At 40.5% G+C, this 22,484-nt stretch overlaps 1 protein-coding gene across 1 annotated transcript in view; it reads left to right on the plus strand.

The window, feature by feature from the left end:
- LOC138762050 (extended synaptotagmin-3-like) overlaps positions 1–22,484 on the plus strand; it is a 125,590-nt gene that overhangs the window by 16,992 nt on the left and 86,114 nt on the right. Inside the window, exon 2 of the mRNA XM_069935259.1 lies at positions 14,186–14,227. Within this exon, the coding sequence (XP_069791360.1) occupies positions 14,186–14,227 (42 nt within the window). The remainder of the gene's footprint in view (positions 1–14,185; positions 14,228–22,484) is intronic.

The following is a 22,484-nucleotide window of genomic DNA, read 5'->3' on the forward strand; positions in this document are numbered from 1 at the left end:
GGTCATATTACACATACTGGTATTTTGCCAAACAGCTGTAGTTTTAACATCAAAGATCAATTGAATCTGGAGGAACCGAGTTCACAACTAATTATCAATGGGCTGGATGAATAGGGTGTGTAATTCCAGCAATAATGTCCCAGGCAGCATTGTTTAACTATTTAATTGTATTGAGATTTCAATAGGCTTTATTTCCATCACTATTATTAGAATTAGACTGTTTATTATGCATCTTAATTAACCTTCAGAAGATGGTGTTAGTGAAGCTGCCATGTTGTGAAGTGTTTCCCACAAAGTGATGTAGCAATTTGCAAGATTTCAATCTGGCAATGATGACAATGGAGGAGTGATTTTTGGTGTTGTGTCTCTGTTATTTGGCAGGCTTCTTAAATGACTTAGAGATGCAAGATTCAAATAACAAAAGAGAGTACTTACTGATGCCTTCCACGATCTCAGGAAACTGTTCACATGCACATAGATACACCCCACAGTGGTGTACTACAGTGAGAAGGGTGTACTCTTGGGCGGTTACAAAATATTTCACATTATCCCGACTATATAACATCCCTCCTTCTCAAGAAAAGAAAAAAATGTGTAATCACTTTCTTTCCAGTGCAACTTAAATAAACTAGTGTACAAGTTCAGTTATTTACATAACTATTTTTAAATAGTTCTTATTGATATCGCACTGGTGGGAGTATGTTGCTTCGCCATCTTGTGGATTTAACTGATACCATTGGGCTCTGTGCTGCTGGTACACGTGAGGGTGATGTAGCTTATTCTGCTTCATCTGATAACTGCTGTGTTGTTTCGGTATTAGTGGTTGTGGTCTCTTCACTTGATACATCACTTGTTATTGGTGTTGCAGGCTTTGGTGGGATTAAAGCTTTCTGCCTCATCTCATCTAGGTCAGCTGGATGTGAATTTTGTTCCTCCTCAGCTGATTGCCAGAGTCTCTCAACAATGTATGATCTTGGTGTCTCAGCTTCTCTGATGACCTTTGCTGGGGTCCATGTTTTCAACATTGGCTCTTGAGAGTTCTGGCAATGTTTGTGCACATTTGTTATAATGCTGGTGTCCTCCTTCTCACATGTCAGCAGTCTTCTGGTTTCCTCCTGGTCTTCTGGAGGGTGTATTTTACTTGGTAGAGTTGTTTTCTATCTTCTGCCATTTAGAAATTCTGCCGAGATTTCACGTCCATCCTTAAAAAGTGTTGCTCATAATGATAGAAGAGCTAGGTCTGGGTCTTTTATTTCGCGACACTAAACTCATGTCTGTTTCACAGTTTGCACTTGTCTTTCAATGGACCCTGACTCTTGAGGTAGTATGGGGATGATGTAGTGATAACAAACCCATACTCTGCAGCCAGTTTTCTAAATTCTTGTGACGTGAACTGTGTTCCATTGTCACATATTACTTGCTCGGGTATTCCTTGTTCAGCAAGGAGCGCTCTTATTACTGAGGTGATGAGACTCTCAAGCCTTTTGACAAATGGAAACTTTGAGTAGTAACAGGCTACTATTAAATACCACTCTTGATTCTTGTTGAACCAGTCTGTGCCCAATGTGTGCCATGGCCTGGAAGGTACTTCTTTGGAAATTGTTTCCTCTTTTTGTTGTGTGTTTCTTTTGCTGCTTTTGGATATCTTCTTCATCTGGATCTCATAATTGACAGATCAACTGCAACTCCTGTCAGCTATCCAGACCTAGAATTGCTGGTCCATCTGCATCTACCACGTAGTACATGCATTCTTTCCCTTATGGATCACCCTAGCAGTTTGATCATGTGTCCACCATAGGCCGTTAATATGACATTTGCTGTTTCCAATACACCGTCTTTCGAATACCCTTGTATGTTCTCTTGGAACATCTGTTAGTAGAGTCTGAGTAAAAGGACGTTGCTTTGTGATCTGGTATCCAGCTTTACCTTTTAGGTTAAATATCGTAGGCTTGATCTGGATTGTCCTCTGTATTTGGATCATTGTGTGCAATACACTTCCTTCGTTCATCTCACTCGATGTCTCGTGAAGGTGTATGGATTCTATGTCCAGTATCTGGGTGTTGGAATCCTCATTGTTGTTTCTGTTTATGAGGTGGATCTTCTTGTCTTTTTTTCCCCCGCTGGCGTTGCTTTTTTCTCATACCAGACTTTGCCCAATGATTTGCTTTTCCACAGCCTCTACATTCAGAAACATATTCCTGGCATTTGTTTCTGTCATCGAAAGGGTGTTGTCTGCCGTACTTCCTGGGGTTTTGCACTTTTCTGATTGTGTTCTTTATAGCATCAACCCTTCCTTCTCTTGTGGGTGGGTCTGCATAGATGGGGATTTCATTTGCATCCTCGTGGCTTCGAAGGCTCTGGCTGTGTCCCTAGCTTTGGCCAGCTTCAAGCTATTCTTCCCTATAAAGAGACTTTTGCACTTTGGGATGGGCACACCCCCATTATTAGTTGATCAACTAATCTTTCCTCTATATCCTTAAATCTGTATTTTGCAGCAACAAATTTTAATGAGGAAGTTATCAATAGTTTCATCAGTCTCTTTCATTAAGGCTTGAAATTCATAGAATTTAATTCCTTGATTAGATGTGGGTTCAAAGTGTGAAGCAAACTTTGCAAATATCTGCACTGGATCATTTTTTATCCACCTCAGTGAGCTCCCAGCTATTAAATAAGTCAAGGCCTTGCTCCCCTGTCCATAGAAATATATAATTGACTTTCTCTGGTGCTGCATTTTTGAAATGACTTTTGAATGCTAAATTTCACTTCTGCTGAAAGTTTTAAACAATTCAACAATAGCTATTGCTCTAGCCATTTTTTTTTGGCAGTAATGTTTTTTCTCTTCTTCCTCTTTTGTATTTCAGTGACTTACAATCAATTGTATGGTTTTATTCTTGTTTTCTTATACTGCTGCCACCAAGTTATGTCCCTGTGTTGCTTGGGAGGCTTCTTAAATAACCTAGTGATGTAAGATTCAAATGACAAAAGTGACTTTACTTACTAATGCCTTCCAACATCTTGGGAAAACTGTTCACACTCACATACATATGCATGCGCCACACAGTGGGGCATTACAGTTTCTACAGTGAGAAGGGTGTATTGTTATGAGCCCAGAGGACCCCAAAACCCAGTAGCAATAGATATTCACCAAGACAAATGGTTACTTAAACAAAAGTTGCTTTTAATTATCTTTAAACGTCAAAACAGGATCAAACTTTAACTTATCACTATTAACTTAATCCCTTCTAATTCTAAGTACACGTGTATGCAATGTGTGTGAAAGTTCAGAAAAGTCCTTTGGTTCACAGTCCAATCTCACTTCTCATTCCTCCAAGTTCACTGGTTGCAGGCAATTCTTATACTGTGCACAGAATTTAACATTTATAAAGTTCACCAGGCTTTGGTCCTTGAAAAGTTACCACTCAGGAAGGTTCTTGTCAGTTTTCAGAGAGAGATTTGTTGTTCCAGGACATCCACAAATGATGTACTTCCATCAGTCACTTCAGTGTCTTGCTGACAAAACTTGTCCCTTCAGGGTTCGCCAGATGATAACCTCTTACTTTCAAAGTTCCTTTTTGTTTCTCTTATTCCAAGTGAAACATTAGATAGTGAGTCCTCTCCTCTTGCACAAACCACGAGGGCTTTGACCAGGCTGTCTTCCAAATGGGGCTTTCCACAAGCTTGCCAGTTTGTCCTGTTCCAGTCCCAGCTGCTATTGCTGGCTGTATCACTGTACAAGCGCTCTATCGCTCTAGCAGAGCTCCAGTATTTCAAATAAGATCTGTTTTATAGTGTTTATATGTGACCTACTCTAACAAACCTGCCACAATTTTTCTCCCAAAAACATATCTATATGCTCTGTTACAGTATTCTTGCGCAGTTACAAAATAGTTCACATTATCCTGACTATATAACAATTGGTACAGTATATGATTGTTTTGATGTTTTTTTGTGTTGTCCTGGTAGGTGGGGCAGGTTGTAAAATGGGGTGATGTTTTTGAAGTCTCTGCATGTTGCTACTTGTAGACATCACACTCAAATGGCATGGTTTGTTAATGTGGGGGAAAGTCCTTGTTTAGGTGGTGTGTTAAGAAACATATGTTTTTTCAGTACAGTCATGTCAGAAATATGTAGAGACAATTGAATCTTTAAGGTGGCGGCTGGAGTGCCAATCACGTTTTGACCGGAGTTTGGCTGAGCTGCTTAAGTGATTTTTGGAGCTGCTCCATCCAGACACGTGCATTCCAGTACAATGAGGATGTTCATGTGGTGAGCAGTCTTTCTGCAGACATGAGGTGAGGAAACCTAGTATCTGACCAACCTTTCTGACAACTAAATTTAAATGGACTAGTTAAATTTCTGATCAGTGGCCAACAGATCAGTATTATGGTGGATATTACTGCGAGCAGGAAGCTGAGGGAATGAGCCTGCAGAAGGAAAACCTGTCCTGGGTCTTTGTTTCTGTTCCACTTCACTTTCATCTTAGACCCTTCCTTTTCCTTTCATTGGCTTAGCGGTTAGTGGAACACCTTTACATTGCCAGCGATCGGAACAGGGGTTCAAATCCCAGGCTACCTCTAAGGAGTTTGTACATCCTCCCAGTGCCTGCATGGGTTTCCCCCTGGAGACTCTGGTTTCTTCCCATCATTCAAAACGTACCCGGGGAGTAGGTTAATTGGGCGACATGGACTCGTGGGCCAAAATGGCCTGTTATTGTGCTGTATGTCTAAAAAATTTTAATTAAAAAAAAATTCTTTACCCTGCACTCCCTCCATTCTTTAGCAGCTGCCTTCTCAATCTGCTGCCTCATTCAGAGCCGCCAATCACCTCTTCCCTCATCAGTGGGCCAGATTGGCTGCCAATGGAGGCTGTCAGAGCTGCCTGTGTTTGCACAACTCCATCAACCCCACCTACAGAACTCCACTCTAAACATTTGCAAAACAGTTTCTCCACTAACCGTCTCCTATATCACACAAGCTACTTCAGTGAACACAGGAAACAGGAGCAGCTCTAATTGTTTGGGCCATCGCACCTGCTCTGCCATTCAAATTGATTGAGGCTAATCTTCTACCTCCACATCATTTCCCTTCCTTATCCCCACATCATTGTTTCCAGGAATTTTGAAAGGCATCAATGAATTTTAGAGCCGATGTACATACATCGAATGTTTGTGACAATAAACTCTATCGTTCAATTACTTTCTCCAGCATGTTTGTGTATTTCACTCAACTTCAACATCTGCAGACTTTTAACAATATGAGGAAAGCTGACATCAATTGTAGCATATTTGCATTGAACTATGCATCTGGAAATTAGAGTTGCTGTTAAAATTTGGGCCAATATTTTTTTTGGGGGGAGGGGGATGGCAGTGCAGAGAGAAGATGAATTAGCTGATAGAATTTGTTCTTCCCAAGTTACAGGAAGATATTTTAATAATAAACATGAGAGAAGCAAATGACTGAGACAGATGGTGTGGTCTTTAGCCTTGTACAAGGAAAGACAGAATCTTTGCCAAAAAAATGGGTCACTGCAAAGAGTACTGACGCTTTCTCCAGATCAACAAAACTGAAGTCTCTGAACCAACCACTCATTACAATAACAAATGGTGGTGACACCAGGATTGCATTGGAGGAGAAATCACAGACTAGATATTGCATACATTTTTTTCTGATTTTAAGAATTAATCAGTAACTGATGAGGCAATGCACTTGTGCGAATTTGTTAAATCCTTCGTGTTCGCATATGGGGATGTCAAATGCAAAATTATTTTGTTCGAGATTATTGGCAGTCAATCTGGCCCACTGATGAGGGAAGAGGTGATTGGCGGCTCTGAATGAGACAGCAGATTGAGAAGGCAGCTGCTAAAGAATGGAGGGAGTGCAGGGTAAAGAATTTTTTTTTAATTAAAATTTTTTAGACATACAGCACAATAGTAGGCCATTTTGGCCCACGAGTCCATGTCGCCCAATTAACCTACTCCCCGGGTACATTTTGAATGATGGGAGGAAACCAGCATCTCCAGGGGGAAACCTACGCAGACACTGGGAGGATGTACAAACTCCTTAGAGGTAGCATGTGAGTTGAACCCCTGTCCCGATTGCTGGCAATGTAAAGGTGTTCCACTAACCACTAAGCCAACCATGCCGCCCAATGAAAGGGAAAGGAAGGGTCTAAGATGAAAGTGAAGTGGAACAAAAACAAAGACCCAGGACAGGTTTTCCTTCTGCAGGTACATGCCATGGTTGAGATTTTGTGAGTAGATTAGTTAGACATCTCGTATATGCTACGTCAGAATCGGCTCAAAAATTAAGAATTACCGAGAGACATATATTGATAAGAAGCTAATGCGACAATTTTATGATTGAGGTTCATTCAGAAATTCAAGAAAGCAACTGCCCTTGAATCTTCATTCGTACAAGAGGGAGATGAAGTAAGTGTCACTGGGGTGGGGTGAGATTCTTAATATGGGAGCTGCTTTTCCAAGGCACTGGGAGATATTGATGGAAGGCAGGAGGGTGTTTATGATTGACTGTGCCACATACACAACCCTCTAACGTTTCTTGTGGTCTGGAGAGGAACAGTTCTCATTATCATGCAGTGATGTACACTGGTTGGATGCTTTCAGTGGTGCATCAGTAGAAGCTGGTGACATGCCAAATTTCCTCTGGCTTCTGAGGAAGTAAAGATGCTGATCAGTTTCTTAGCCATTGCATTGACGTGGGTGGAGTTCCTCCCTTTATTTTCAGGAAGCAAATGAACTTAACTCTAATCTTCTGAAGAAGGGTTCATTTGTAAATTTTTAAAGCAAGACTTGGTACAGTATTAAGTAGATATTGTTAAATGCCTAGGCTTATTGCTGCGAAGTCTTTTTGCAATGAATCTAAGGCTTACTAGTACAAGGTTGTGAAATTGTTTATAACTTGCTATGTAAAAATTTCAATAACATGAGCAAAGTTTTGTTTCTGTAAATATCAGAAGTTGCTTTAAGTTTAACTGTTTAATGTTGAGTCTTGACAACATTACCTTTGATCCTACTGCAAATTGTGGTTACCTAGTGGAGATGAGAAGTTCTGCCATGGATTAGAAATGTCAATGTGTGAATACTATACTTGGAGATGATATATATTTTCATGGGGATGTTGAATATCCTTATCTGAATAATTTTAGCTGACAAATATAATCTTTTATTTATAACTTGCCTGTAGCAACACTCAGCTGTGCTGTGGGAAGTGCTTACAGTAAACCTAGTTGAAAATTACACTTCCTACTGCTGTCTTGGCTCCACAGGAGTGTTTACCACTGTGTATTTTAAAGGAGTGGAGCTTGTTTTTTTTAAAAAGGACAGGGCTTCAAAATCTGGAGCAAATCTATGTAGAATATAGTTCTCTCTTGTGTGAGAGCAACTACTCCTGTTTATGCCTCAAAATTTTTGGCTTACCCAAATGGACATACCAAATTTCTACTGATGTCATATGATCAGAATGATGCCGAACATTCATTTCTGCATGTTTGTCTTCTGCATACCAAAAACGATCAGAATTTAGATTCATTTTGCCATTTGAAGTTGGGTAAAATTCTGAGCGTATTCGAGTACTTCTCAAAGAATATAACTATTTCCAAGTTCCTCTCACTTCATATTTTTTTGGGGGGAAGATTTAAATAGCTGGGAAGTAGTTTTGGAGGTGTTTGAATTATTCAATGGCGACATGTATGCTACCCCCATTCAATTCAGGTTTTAAACTGAAAAAGCACGAGAATTTGAGTCTAATGTGCTTCTGAAATAAACATTGAAGCTGTTAGGGCCTGTGTGATATGAAAAAGCCTGGTTAATAGTGAAAAATTATCCAGTAACACCATCAATGTGAATTTTTTTTCCCCAGCCTGCTCTCTTCTGTTTAATGAAAAATCAAATTTACTTGAATCCTTGAATGGCTTGATTTTGTATTCTTAATCCAATTTAATATAAGATTCCATGTTCAAATTGCAATAGTACTTGTGATAAGAAATGGCATTATTGCTAGATTACAAATCTAACAATGGCAATACACAACTTTCACTTGTGTACTTCTGATCATTTCTTTACAATTCAGTATTGTATAAAAGGTTTTTTTTGACCAAAATGTCAATCACATTGTTTTTTTTATCTTGAGTTTTTTTCCCTATTCCAGATTGGGGGGGGGGGGGGGAGCCACTGTTTACATTTATAATAAAAAAAAAATTCTATGCTTCTGTAGCTACATCTGCATCTACATGGCACTTGATAACTGTGGTGTAACAAAATCGGGAAAACATCTATCTGACAAGAATGCAAGCTAGTTATTTGAGGGCAGGATTGCTGTGAGAAATTACTGCTTTTCTTGCCTGGTTGAAGAGGATTCCACCGTATTTCAGCCTTTGAGGGTGTCACTACTGTCATCCCCACCATAATGGCCCATTCCAAGTCCCTTTTTGAGAAGTACAGTAGAAGTGATCCAACATCTTCAACAGCTTCTGTCATCGAAGATACTGTTCAGGTTTTGATTAAAATCCTGTGATAAATAAATAATGCTTGACCTGCATTTTTAAATTCTTTGCATTTGTAAATGATCATATAATTTGCTAAAAGCTAAACTTGTAATGACTCACCAATATTTAATTAATTTGATAATTTCCTGCCACTTTTAGAAATTTCCATGGATGCTTCAATACCAGAAATGTTAGTTTCTTACATTTGAATCCATTGAGTTTTCAACTAATGTTTGGTGGTGGGGTGAAGAGAGAGAGGAGAATTTTAAATTAGATATTTAACATAGTTATGGGAAGTTTTGGCATAAGGAGAGTATTTTCATTCACTGTTTCATTTGTTATTCATATCTGTGAATACCTTGGTAAGTTGATCACCACAGATCGGCCAGGTACTCTATCCGGAATGGATGCTTTCCTCTAATTCACTTTCCTGAAGGCAGCGCACACGCCATCTTCCGATGTAAACAGGATGGAATCATCAGGGACGTGGAGGTGCGGAGGGGTGGTTCTTCGCTGTCACTGTCATCAAATTGGGGATAGAGGCATTGAGTTCCTCTGGGAAAGAAGCTTTGAAGTCTGCTACTTTACTGGATTTGGTTTTGTAGCAGGTTATGTCATTTAGGCTCTGCCACAGCTGTTGGGTGTCCCTTATTGCTTTTGTTTTCATTTTCATCCAGGCTTTCCAATTCACTAGGAAGATAGCTTTCTGCTGATCATACCATCACCTGCTGCACTAATCTGCATCTCCTGACTTGAATGCTTTGATCTGGCTCTCAGCAGGTTCTGGATTTTATTGTTCATCCAGGCCCCTGAATGATTTGGTGGGGACAACACTCATCAACAGCTGATTTGATAAAGTTTGTGACTGCTTCAGTGTACTCATTCAGATTCTCAGCAAAGTCCTTGAACCCCGCCAAATCCGCTGGCTCGAGGATGTCCTTTAACCGTTTTTCAGCCTCCTGTAACCACTTTCTAGCTGTCCCTTTTTAGGTTCTGTCTGTATGAGGGAAGAGGGAGCACAGCCAGGTGATTAGACTTGCCAAAGTGTGGTCTCGGGGAAGAGCAGTAGGCCTTCTTATCTTGGTGAAACAGTTGTCAAGTGTGCTGGGACCTCTTGTACAGCAGGTTACATTCTCGTGGTAGTTAGGCAGGGTTTTCTTGACCCAGACCTGGTTAAAGTCGCTGACTAAGATTTATAGTGTGTCAGGCTGGGGCGTCTCTTGTTTACTAACCACGTCATGCAGTTCCACGCATGCTTGTAATTAGCATCGGGACGTATGTAAACTCCGGTGAGAATCAGTGATAAGAATGTTCGGGGAGATATTTAATTGAGATTTGCTCTAAGGCAGTAGAACAGGAGGTCGACATAACTCTAGTGTCCATGCACCACCCAGTATTAACAAAAAAACACACCATTTCCTTTTCCAGAATTTGAGTTTGGATCCAGTCTATGGATATTCTGGTCAGATAATGAGTTGGGAGTGATTTGGGAGCAAAGGTACAGTTTAACAGTACTCAGATGTTTGTTTTATTCATTATATTTGGATGCATTTTCTGTTTTTATTTAAATGTACATACATAAGAAATTACTGGATTCTGGTGTTCCTAAATGATACTCGTATCCAATTTTTTTTTCCCTAGCTGCCCTTCTGTCGAAATGATGAACTAAACAGCACAATCTCTTGCCATGAGGATGCATAGTTGTATAACTAGTAAAGCCACTGCCTCAGTGCCAGAGACTGAGTTCAGTCCTACCCTCTGTGTGGAGTTTGTATGTTCTTTTTCTAACTGATTTTGTGTTTCCTCTGGGTTCTCTGATTTCCTCTCGTGATCCAAAGATGCATAGATCAATAAGTTGTTTTTTGGGTTTTTTTTGGCAATTATAACTTGTCCCTAGTGTGTAAGAGAGTTAATGAGATGTGGGATTAATGTAGGATTGGTGTACATGTGGTCGGCGCTGTCTCAATGCGTTGAGTGAGCTGTCTCAACAACTACCACCTAGTAACACTATCTTCTACTGTGATTAAATGCTTTGAGAGATATTTGTCATGGCCAGAATTAACACGTATCTAAGCAAAGGACTGGATCTGCTGCAATTCACCCATCGTCACAATCGCTCTAAAGTGGGTCCAGTTTCACTGGCTCTCCACTCAGCTCTGGATCACCTCATACAGCTGCTCTTCATCGACTACAGCTCAGCCTTCAACATCATTATTCCCTCTGTGCTGGTCAACAAGCTCCAAACCTTGCAACTGGATCCTTGGCTTCCTCATTGGAAGGCCACAGTCGGTATGAATTGGAAACTATGTCTCCTCCTTACTGATGATCAACACAGACACAGACACACCTGAAGGATGCGTGCTTACCCCACTGCTCTGCTCGCTATACGCTCATGACTGTGTGACCAAGCACAATTCCAATGCAATGTACAAATTTGCCGATGACGCCACAGTTGTCGGCAGAATCACCAACGGCAATGAGGAAGTGTACAGGAGGGAGATAGTGCATAACACCACTCAACTAGCTGATCTAACAACCTTGCACTCAATGTGAGCAAAACCAAGATTATTGTAGACTGCAGGAGAACATGAACTAATCCTCATCGGGGCTCGGTAGAAGAGAAGGTCATGAACTTCAAATTCCTCAGTGTCAACATTTCTGAGGATCTGTTGTGGAGTCTCCATTTTTTTTTCAAATTTTATTTAAATTTTCAAATTACAGAGGAAAAAAATACTATAACCCCCTCCCCCTCCCTCCTATAACACAAAAAACCCTCTAAAATTCCTAAAAATAAACTCCCCCCAATCCCCCTCCCCCCAAAAAACTTACAACAAAAATTGATATTTCCTGATTGGTATGCCAAACTTAATACAATTAATTAATTTCTATAGCCATACATTTCAAATATAATCCCCACATATCAATAAAGAAAGAATAATTATTTTTCATATTATATTGTTAATTTTTCTAAATACAAACAAGATTATAATTCATTATGCATCTTCGCAAATTTAGTTGTACATCACTCTTCCATGTAACCGCAATACATTTTCTTGCTACTGATAAAGCTAACTTTAAGAAAGCTAAATATGGTTTAGGCATTCTTAAATCGACAAATGGGGCCTTATCATATCCCAATAAACATAACCTTGGATCCAACTAAATATCCATTTTAAATATCTCTCAAAAATTTCATAATTTCCTCCCAAAAATATTTAATTTTCTTACACGACCACACTGAATGTACAAAAGTACCAATCTGTTCTCCACATCTAAAACCTAAATCTGTTGTACTAAATCCATATCTTTTCAATTTCTCATGAAGAAGGCTGTGAGGAGTTTAAGGAGATTCAGTATGTCACTGAAGACTCTCAAAATCTTCTATAGGTGTACAGTGATGAGCATTCTAGCTGCTTTTACCACTGTTTGGTATGGAGGTGCCAACACTCAGGACAGGAAGAAAACTCTGTCGAGTACTTCTATAATAAGAGGCAGTGTCTTAAGAAAACAGCCTCTATCCTCGTGGACCCCCACAACCCAGACCATGTTCTCCATTCTGCTGCCATCAGTGGGGAAGAAAGGTGCAGGAGCCTGAAGATGAGCACTCAGCGGCACAAGGACAGCTTCTTTCTCTCTGCCATGAGATTCCTGAATGAACTAAGTGGAAGATACTGCCAATAACATTATTGGGTAGGGTTAATTCTGTTAAAAATGAATATATTTCCTAAAGTACAATATTTATTTCAAACACCAGCAATAATAATGTATTTTCAAGAAATAAATAAGAATTTTTTTGGAAGGGGAAGATGTCAAGAGTTTCTTTGGACAAGTTGACATTGAAGCTTGAGTTGGGAGGTTTACAACTAATAAATTTTTAAAAAATTTATTATAAGGGTGCTCAATTGAGATTTTTGGCCTCCCCTTTTGATGAGAGAGAACCAGCATGAGTTAAAATAGAAATTGATAAAAATAGGAGAGAGAAGATTGGAAGATTATGTAATAAATGGGAATCAAAATTAATATCTGGGGAGAGGGAAATGCCATTGAAATATTTAGAATAAGGTAAATGACGACATTGGAACAAGGAGAGCTTTCCTGACTACAATGCCATTGATACAGAATTGACTTATTCAATTTTCAATGGATAATAAATTTTTTAGTATTTAGTCTCGAGAAAATTATGATGGGAAAGAATTTAATGTCATTTGAACAATTAAAAAATAAATATGGAGCACAAAATATTTTTTTGTTATCTGTTAAGATCTTACTAGAGAGATAAATTGGGTACACAGTGTAATTATCGAAATATGGTGATGTAGAAATGTTGATAGGTAGGCAATCTATTCAGAAATTTATTTCAGCTATGTATACTTTATTGCAGAAGACTTGCAATGATTTGAAACTCTGGGCGCCAGTCAAATAGAGTAACATTGTTCCCCTTGCTGCTTCCTTTGGCAGTTTGTTCTATATACCCACCACACTCTTGAGGTCATGGAGTAGTTGTGACAATCTCGGGAGGGCAGAGGTAAGGTCCCAGATACAGTTCCTCCAGAATTTTGGTGTTTTTTTTTAAACCATTTGCTAACTTGCATTTAACGCCTAGCTCTCATCAAGCAAATCGGTCATGCTAAACCTAATTTAATTTTTTAATGGAAAAAAAAAGATGTATATTGAAACAAAATCCAGCAAATAAATTGTTCAATTTGTTTGTAATTGTGTTTTTTTTTAGAAAAAAAGTGGTAGTTCATGGCAGCACGGTTGGCGTAGCAATTAGTGCAACGCCTTTACAGCGCCAGCAATTGGGTCCAGACCTGGGTTTGAATCCCGCCCTGGCCGTAAAGCATTTGTATCTTCTCCCTGTGTCTATGTGGGTTTTCTCCAAGGGCTCCAATTTCCTCCCACCCTTCAAAAACAGGGTGTGGGTTAATGGGTTGTAAATTGGGTAGCATGGACTCGTAGGGCCAAATTAGCCTGTTACTGTGCTGTATACCTACATTTTTTTTTTAAATTAAATTTCACAAAATTTAAGATTCAGTGAAAGTTTATTATTAAGCAACAAGGTTTCTATAATACCAGACAGAGTTTTCTTTTTGGAAGCACTTGTACAGCACTGAAACTGACCCTTTTACCCTGCACTGTCCGTCAAGAGCCCATTTGCACTAGTCCCATTTTGCATTCGTGTTGGCTGCCCCAAGATTCTACCATTTGCTTCTACAAAGACCAATTACCCTATCAACCCACAGATCTTTGGAATGAGCTGTGAGTATTCTGCATGGTGACCAGGAGAATGTCCCGTCTCCACACAGACATTACATGAGATCTGGATCAAACCCAAACTGCTCGAACAGGGAGGTAGTAGCTCTAACAGCTATGTACTGTATCTATGCTGCCCCCCAGGTGAGTGAAGTCAGAGGGATTTCTGGAATATAATTAATTATCCTGGGTGGTATTGGTGTTTTTGATGATAGGCTCGTATCTAAAGCAATACCTGTAAATTGGTGCCAAAACTTGTGGAAAGTTGAATTGGTGTTTACTCAGTTGTCGTTTGCCCTGATTTCTGGTGGTTTCTAGGATTTCAACTGGAAAACAAGTTTGGCAGCACTTCCAAGACGTGTGTTGTATATAACCACTGACTGACAATATTCCTTTGAAATTATTTACACTTTTTCTTCCTCCTTTTCAGGTTCACTTTCCAGATGTAGAAAGAGTCGAATGGTTGAACAAGGTAAGAGAAAGCAAGTCTCAAATAAATGCAATTATGAATCTGATTTTTAAATATTGAGATGTAAATTTCTGGCAAAAGAAATTACAATACAATGGCTTTCTATCAAATATGTCTTATCCACAATGTGAAAGCTGCAGCAAGATTTCACTCTGTAATCAAAAGCTTGCTTCTCCAAGATTGGCCATTGTTTTGTTTCAAGGTAGACTTGGTTCTCAGTTCACTAATGTGTGATGGGTTGCTGGGTAGTTTGTGAGATGGTCTGCTCCTTCCAACACTTACACAGGGCTACTTCGTGCTGCTCCCAAATAGGAATGGGTCAGAGGTAACTACGAATCAGAGGGAATATTGAATTTCTTCAAGATTATTTTGAGTACACTTCAACTCTTTTTCATTGTCTGCCTGATAATTACATTCTATGATCAAACTGAAAAGAGTGTTTTGCTCTGGTATTGGGTTTTCAAATAAGGTGCCCTGTCCAAATTAGCCAACTGAGTCAGACATAAAAGATTTAAAAGAGATGATGCTGATATTTGACCAGCGTCTTGAAGATGGCTGTTCTAGATAATTTGGGTCTCAGAAGTAGTTGGGATAGCTTGTATAGTGATAGAGTGATTACCATCAGGAGGAGTCGGAGATGGTGTGTGTAGCATCTAGGGAATGTTGCATTTTGAAAATGTTGTTGCATCTTTTGTAGATTCAAGATGGATGCCTTCCCATGAGGTCTGCATGCGTGTGTTCTGTTTTTAGTGCTGGTTGTTTAGTTAATCTAGTTATAAAAAGAACCCAAGTTTTATTGTTATGAAAGAAACATCACATGGCACCAAGAGTGGAAGAAACAGCCAGGTTCTGCTGTGCAAGGAGTGAAAGAAGAAGGAAAAAACCCACAATGTACATAAAGAGCAACAGTCAATTTCAGCAGAGAAAATATGGAGGGTTTATAAGCTCTTAACATTGTAAATTGGTCTGGAAATATCGACCACAATTGGAGGCTGTTAAAGCAAAGTTTATGCTTTACCTGCAACCAATTGGAATCGATAGCCAACCAGATACAGGGAAGATTGCAATGCTACTTACCGTGGCAGGACCTCATGCTCTACAGGTTTTCAACACATTTATTTTTGTCGATGCAGAAGACCAAAGCAAATTTGACAAGGTTATCGAGATGTTTGATGAACGCTGTTCACCAAAGAGTGAAACCTTAAAGGTACATGTTTCACTCATGCACGCAGCTACAGGGAGAGAGCTTTGATATTTTTTTAACAGGCTAAAAACTAAAAGCAAGAACACACAATTTTGGATTGCTGCAAGATTCAATCTCAAATTGTATTTGAGATTATTGATAAGAAAGTAAGAGAGAGGTTTTTGAATATTTTGAGAATTTTCAATCAACATTCAGTCAAAACAATATTAATAATGTTAACAAAATAATATAAATATTGATCCACATATTGATTTTAAAGAAAGTGAGGTAAAAAAAAATCAACATGTGATTCAATTATTACAAAGAAAGAAAACAATACTATAAAAATGAAAATGGAATGCTTATGTTGAAACAAAGAGAGAAAAAGATAATAGAGAAAGAAGAACAAAATAAGAGGAACCCTCACACCCCGCCTCCAAGAAATGAGAAGAAAGAGGAAAAGAAAAAGTAAGAAATGAGAATACAAAAAATAAAATTTCGCTTCACCGAGGATAAACCCCATTCTCATCAAGGGACAAATAACTTGACTTATCTAGGGTCCTCAGGGCTGCGAGCACAGGCGGGGTGGGGGGGGGGGTGGTGGAGGGAAACAAGAAACAGGAGGGGGAATCATTAAAAATTTACCCCGACGTACCTTGGATATGAATTCTGTATTCTTAAAAATACATACCTGTTTCTAAGGTTATAGGTGATCTTTATTGTGGGAGATCAGTGTGGTGGAGCAGGGACAGCTTGGTAGAGGACCTTTTGTGTAGAGAACATTCTATACTTTCAGTGAGCAAGTTGATGTCAGCTGCAAAGACTACAGCAGTTCAAGAAGGCAACTCAGTGGCACTTCGATATGAGCAATGGAATGTTAGCTCAGCCTGTGAAGCCCAAATCTGTTGAACTAATTTTAAAAAAAAACCATATCTTCTGCACACAGCAGCTTGATTACTGAAGTTCAGGTGGCATTGGATCTGGAGTTCATTAACTATATTTTGAATAGTTTTTCATTAGGGCAGCATGGTTGGTAGTGATTAGCGCAACACCTTTACAGCACCAGCGATTGGGACTGGGGTTCGAATCCCGTGCTGTCTGTAAGGTGTTTGTATGTTCTCCCCATGTCTGTGTGGGTTGTCTGTTTTGTTCTGCAAATTAAACAAAATGTACCCTTCCTCACATTTTTTTTAATTGTTTGCAGATTTAAATAAGGATAATAATTATTCTATAAAGTGTATTTTAATCAGATTAAATAATAATATCAACTTCATTGTTGTAATAAAACATTCAAAATGGCTAAATGGCAACCAATAAGTACTAGTTTTCTGGCTGCAGCTCATTGCCACTATAATTGGCTAAATCTATTTGCTGTTTACCCACTGGTGTATAAAGCTTGGCTGCTGTTTTCAAGGCACTGATTCCTTTTCTAAATGTGCATATATTGTCTATAATTGAACCTGTTTTCCCATGTTTAAAGCAAACACTCCTGTAAAGAAGTGGCATGGTTAGTGTAGTGGATAGCACAACGCTGTTACAGTGCCAGTGACTGGGACTGGGCTTCGAATCCTGCAGTGTCTGAACGGAGTTTGTGTGCTCATCTGATGTCTGCGTGGGTTCCCCCCCCAAGGGTTCAAGTTTCACATTACCCTTCAAAATGTACCGGGGGTGTAGGTCAATTGGGTGTAATTGGGCTCATGGGTCAAGAGAGCCTGTAATTGTGCTGTATATTTAAATTTACAAAAATTAAATAAAAAATATTTTAAAAGCTTTAAATGTCTAAAGTTCTTTGAGATGTGAAGGGGTCCACATTTTAACATAACATAACATAACAATTACAGCACGGAAACAGGCCATTAGGCCCTTCTAGTCCACACCGAACCAAACACCCCTTTCTAGTCCCACCTCCCTGCACAATGCCCATAACCCTCCATCTTCTTCTCATCCATATACCTGTCCAACCTTTTCTTAAATAATACAATTGACTCCGCCACCACTATTTCTCCCGGAAGATCATTCCACACGGCTACCACTCTCTGAGTAAAGAAGTTCCCCCTCATGTTACCTCTAAACCTCTGCCCCTTAATTCTTAACTCATGTCCTCTTGTTTTAATCTTTCCTCCTCTTAACGGAAATAGTCTATCCACATCCACTCTGTCTATCCCTTTCATAATCTTAAATACTTCTATCAAATCCCCTCTCAACCTTCTACGCTCCAAAGAATAAAGACCTAATCTGTCCAATCTCTCCCTATACTCTAGATGCTTAAACCCAGGTAACATTCTGGTAAACCTTCTCTGCACTCTCTCCACTCTGTTTATATCCTTCCTATAATTAGGCGACCAGAACTGCACACAGAACTCCAAATTAGGCCGCACCAACGTCTTGTACAATCTCAACATCACCTCCCAACTCCTATATTCCATGCAATGATTGATAAAGGCCAGCATACTAAAAGCCTTCTTCACCACCCTATTCACGTGAGTTTCTACCTTCAGGGAACGATGTACCGATACTCCTAAATCTTTCTGCTCTTCTGTATTCCTCAATGCTCTCCCATTTACCACGTATGTCCTATTCTGATTTTTCTTACCAAAATGAAGCACCTCACACTTATCAGCATTAAATTCCATCTGCCATTTTTCAGTCCACTTTTCTAAGCAGCCCAAATCACTCTGCAATCCTTGAAAACCTTCTTCATTATCCACTATTCCACCTATCTTAGTATCGTCTGCATATTTACTAATCCAATTCACCACCCCATCATCTAGATCATTAATGTATATAACGAACAACAATGGGCCCAATACAGATCCTTGAGGCACACCACTGGTCACCGGCCTCCAACCTGACAGACAATTATCCACTACCACTCTCTGGCCTCTCCCTTTCAGCCAATGTTCAATCCATTTAACTATCTTAAAATTTATACCTAAAGACTGCACCTTCCTAACTAACCTTCCATGTGGTACCTTATCGAAGGCCTTACTGAAGTCCATACAGACAACATCCACTGCGCTACCCTCATCCACATTCCTAGTAACCTCTTCAAAAAATTCAATCAGATTGGTCAAACATGACCTTCCTCCCACAAATCCATGTTGAGTGCTCCTGATCAGACCCTGTCTATCCAGATGTTTATAAGTACTATCTCTAAGAATTTTCTCCATTAATTTACCTACCACAGACGTCAAACTTACAGGCCGATAGTTGCCAGGCTTCCTCCTTGAACCCTTTTTAAATAACGGAACCACATGCGCAATGCGCCAATCCTCCGGCACTATCCCCATATCTAATGACATTTGGAAAATTACCGCCAGAGCCTCTGCTATTTCCTCCTTCACTTCTCTCAATGTCCTGGGGAAGATCCCGTCTGGTCCCGGAGACTTATCCACCTTTATATTCTTCAAAAGCCTTAAAACTACACCTTTTGTAATCTCTATATTCCCCATATTTACCCAATTTGCTTTTTTTATCTCACATCTCCCAACATCCTTCTCCTTAGTGAATACCGAAGAAAAGAAACTGTTCAATATCTCCCCCATTTCTCTAGGCTCCACACACAGTTTTCCACTCTGATTTTCTAAGGGACCAATTTTGTCTCTAGCTTTCCTCTTACCATTAACATATTTGTAGAACTCTTTTGGATTAGTTTTCACCCTGCTTGCCATAGTTTTCTTGTACCTTCTTTTAGCTTTCCTAATTCCTCTCTTAAGATTCCTCTTACATTCAATGTATCTTTCAAACATCTCCTTAACTTCATGCTTCTTATATCTAATGTACGCCTCCCTTTTTCTTCGAACCAAGTTTCCAATATTCCTTGAAAACCACGGCTCTCTCAAACCTTTTGCCCCTCCTTTTAACCTAACAGGAACATAAAGCTTTTGCACTCTCAAAATCTGATCTTTAAAAGACTTCCATCTCTCTACTACATCCTGCCCATAAAACAAATTGTCCCAATGCACACCCTGCAAGTCCTTTCGCATCTCCTCAAATCTAGCTTTTCCCCAATCAAAAACCTCAATCCTTGGCCCTGATTTCTCTCTTTCCATAATGACATTGAAGCTGATGGCATTATGATCACTGGACCCGAAGTGCTCGCCAACACTAACCTCTGTCACTTGACCCATCCCATTTGCCAACAGTAGATCTAACACTGCTCCTTCTCTGGTCGGCACCTCTACATATTGTTGTAAAAAACTATCTTGCACACATTTCACAAACTTTAACCCATCCAGTCCTTTCACAGAATGTGTTTCCCAATCTATATGTGGAAAATTAAAATCTCCCATAATTACAACCCTGTGCTTATCACAAATATCTACTATCTCCCTACAGATTTGCTCCTCTAGGTCTCGGTCCCCTCCGGGTGGTCTATAATACACCCCTACAAGTGTAACCTCTCCTTTCCTACTCCTCAGTTCCACCCAAATAGCCTCCGTGGATGTGCCCTCTAATCTATCCTTCCTAGGCACCGCTGTAATATTTTCCCTGACAAGCAATGCAACCCCACCTCCTCTTGCCCCTCCGACTCTATCACACCTAAAACAACGAAACCCAGGGATATTCAGTTGCCAATCACATCCCTCCTGCAACCATGTCTCACTAATCGCTACCACATCATACTTCCAAGTATCAATCCACACCTTCAGCTCATCCACCTTTTTTACAATACTCCTGGCATTAAAATATATGAATTTCAGAGATTTCCCAATTTTTAATCCCTGTTTTCCCTCATCTTTAATAACAACATTATTTACTTTTCCCGCCAATTGCCCTTCATCTTCTTCCAGAGCATTTCCCTTCTCTATCACCTGCCCATCCATATTCAAATACTTACTACAAACTTTCTTTGTTTGCATTCTAACCTTCTCCTTACTGCTCTGTACTATTTTGTTCCCTCCCCCCAACCATTCTAGTTTAAAGGATCCTGAGTAGCCCTAGCAAATACCTCTGCCAGGATTCTGGTCCCCCTGGGATTTAAGTGTTAGCCGTCCTTACTGTACAGGTCACATCTCCCCCAAAAAAGGTCCCAGTTATCCAGAAACTTAAAACCCTGCCCCTTACTCCACCCCTTCAGCCACGTGTTAATCCTCCACCTCATTCTATTTCTATTCACACTGTCACGTGGCACAGGGAGTAATCCAGAGATTACCCCCTTTGCGGTCCTTCTTTTTAACTCCCTACCTAACTGCCTGTACTCACTTTTTAGGACCTCTTCTCTAATTCTCCCTATGTCATTGGTACCTACATGTACCACGACCTCTGGCTCCTGTCCCTCCCACTTTAGGATATCTGGGACACGAGCAGCAACATCCCGGACCCTGGCACCAGGGAGGCAAACCACCATCCGGTTCTCCTTGCTGCGTCCGCAGAATCCCCTATCCGTCCTCTTAACTATGGAGTCTCCTATCACAATTGCCCTCCTCTTCCTTTCCCTCCCTTTCTGAGCTACAGGGGCCGACCTCGTGCCGGAGGCACAGCCACTGTCACTCGCCCCAACCTTGATGTCCCCCTCAACAGTGCTCAAAGAGGCGTACTTATTGCTGAGGATTACATTCACAGGGCTCGTCTCTGGCACCTTATGTTCTTTTGTCCCTCTCCTAACAGTTACCCACCTTTCATCCTCCCGTGGCCCTGGCGTGACCAGCCTGAGGTCATCGAGCTGCAGCTCTAGTTCCCTAACACGGTCCCTGACAATCTGCAGCTTGACACACCTAGTGCAGATATGGACATCCGGGAGTCTGGAAGGCTCCAGGACCTCCCACATCCGGCACTCCCGACAACACACAGCCTTAACACTCATCCCTTACCCCAATGAAGTAGTAATAAAGACTATCTTAGCTTTCTCTCCGCCTGCTTTCACCGAAGCCTGATGAGCCAAAGCCTGGAAGTCCCACTCCTTCACTGAGCCTGATGAGCCAAAGCCTGGAAGTCCCACTCCTTCACTGAGCCTGATGAGCCAAAGCCTGGAAGTCCCACTCCTTCACTAGGCCACTCGCTCGCTGTCCCTCTTATTTATTGGCCTTTTACCAATTAACCCCTACACACTCTCCTGTACGCTCCCTCGACCAATGGCCGCCTCCGACGCTGACTCCTCCCCGCAGACCCTGGTAAGAGACTTTTTAAAAAGTTTTCTTACCTGCCCCAGAATCTTTTCTTTTCTGTCCTTCTCCTCTCTCCTTTTCTTTTCTCCTCTCCTCTCCTCTCCTCTCCCTACTGCTAGGCTCTGTCCCCAGTAAGAGTCTTTAAAAAGACCTTACCTTCCCGTCACACTCTCCTGTACGCTCGCTCGACCAATGGCCGCCTCCGACGCTGACTCCTCCCCGCAGACCCTGGTAAGAGACTTTTTAAAAAAGTTTTCTTACCTGCCCCGGACTCTTTTCTTTTCTGTCCTTCTCCTCTCTTCTTTTCTTTTCTCTCCTCTTCTCTCCTCTCCTCTCCCTACTGCTAGGCTCTATCCCCAGTAAGAGTCTTTAAAAAGACCTTACCTTCCCGTCACACTCTCCTGTACGCTTGCTCGACCAATGGCCGCCTCCGACGCCGACTCCTCCCTGCAGACCCTGTTAAGAGACTTTTTAAAAAGTTTTCTTACCTGCCCCGGACTCTTTTCTTTTCTGTCCTTCTCCTCTCTCCTTTTCTTTTCTCTCCTCTTCTCTCCTCTACCTACTTTTCCTTCTTTGTTTCCCCATTCACTGCCAAGGTCCATACTGCACTTGTTTATTGCTCTGCACTGAGTGAGAGGTTTGCCTATCCAGCCACAATCTGGCACCCTGCTCTGTGTTCATCGTTCATTCATTTCTGATCCATGGTTTTCCCTATGAATTTCTTTGTGACCTCTGTTCCTGGATTCAGGACTTGAAAGAATCATTTTGCTTTCTTGTGATTCTCTAGGGATTCAGATGACTGGTATGTTTGTGTATCGTTAGCAGACTGGCCAAATGTGTACATTTCTTCATGGTTTTGGAGCTTGCTTTACATTTCATCTTTATTATTTGGCATACATCTACAGCCAGGTGAAACAGTCTTTCTCTGGGCGACTGTGCATACACACATAATACACAGTACATAATAATT

The sequence above is a fragment of the Narcine bancroftii genome, chromosome 4, assembly GCF_036971445.1.
Source record: "Narcine bancroftii isolate sNarBan1 chromosome 4, sNarBan1.hap1, whole genome shotgun sequence".
Taxonomy (NCBI): domain Eukaryota; kingdom Metazoa; phylum Chordata; class Chondrichthyes; order Torpediniformes; family Narcinidae; genus Narcine; species Narcine bancroftii.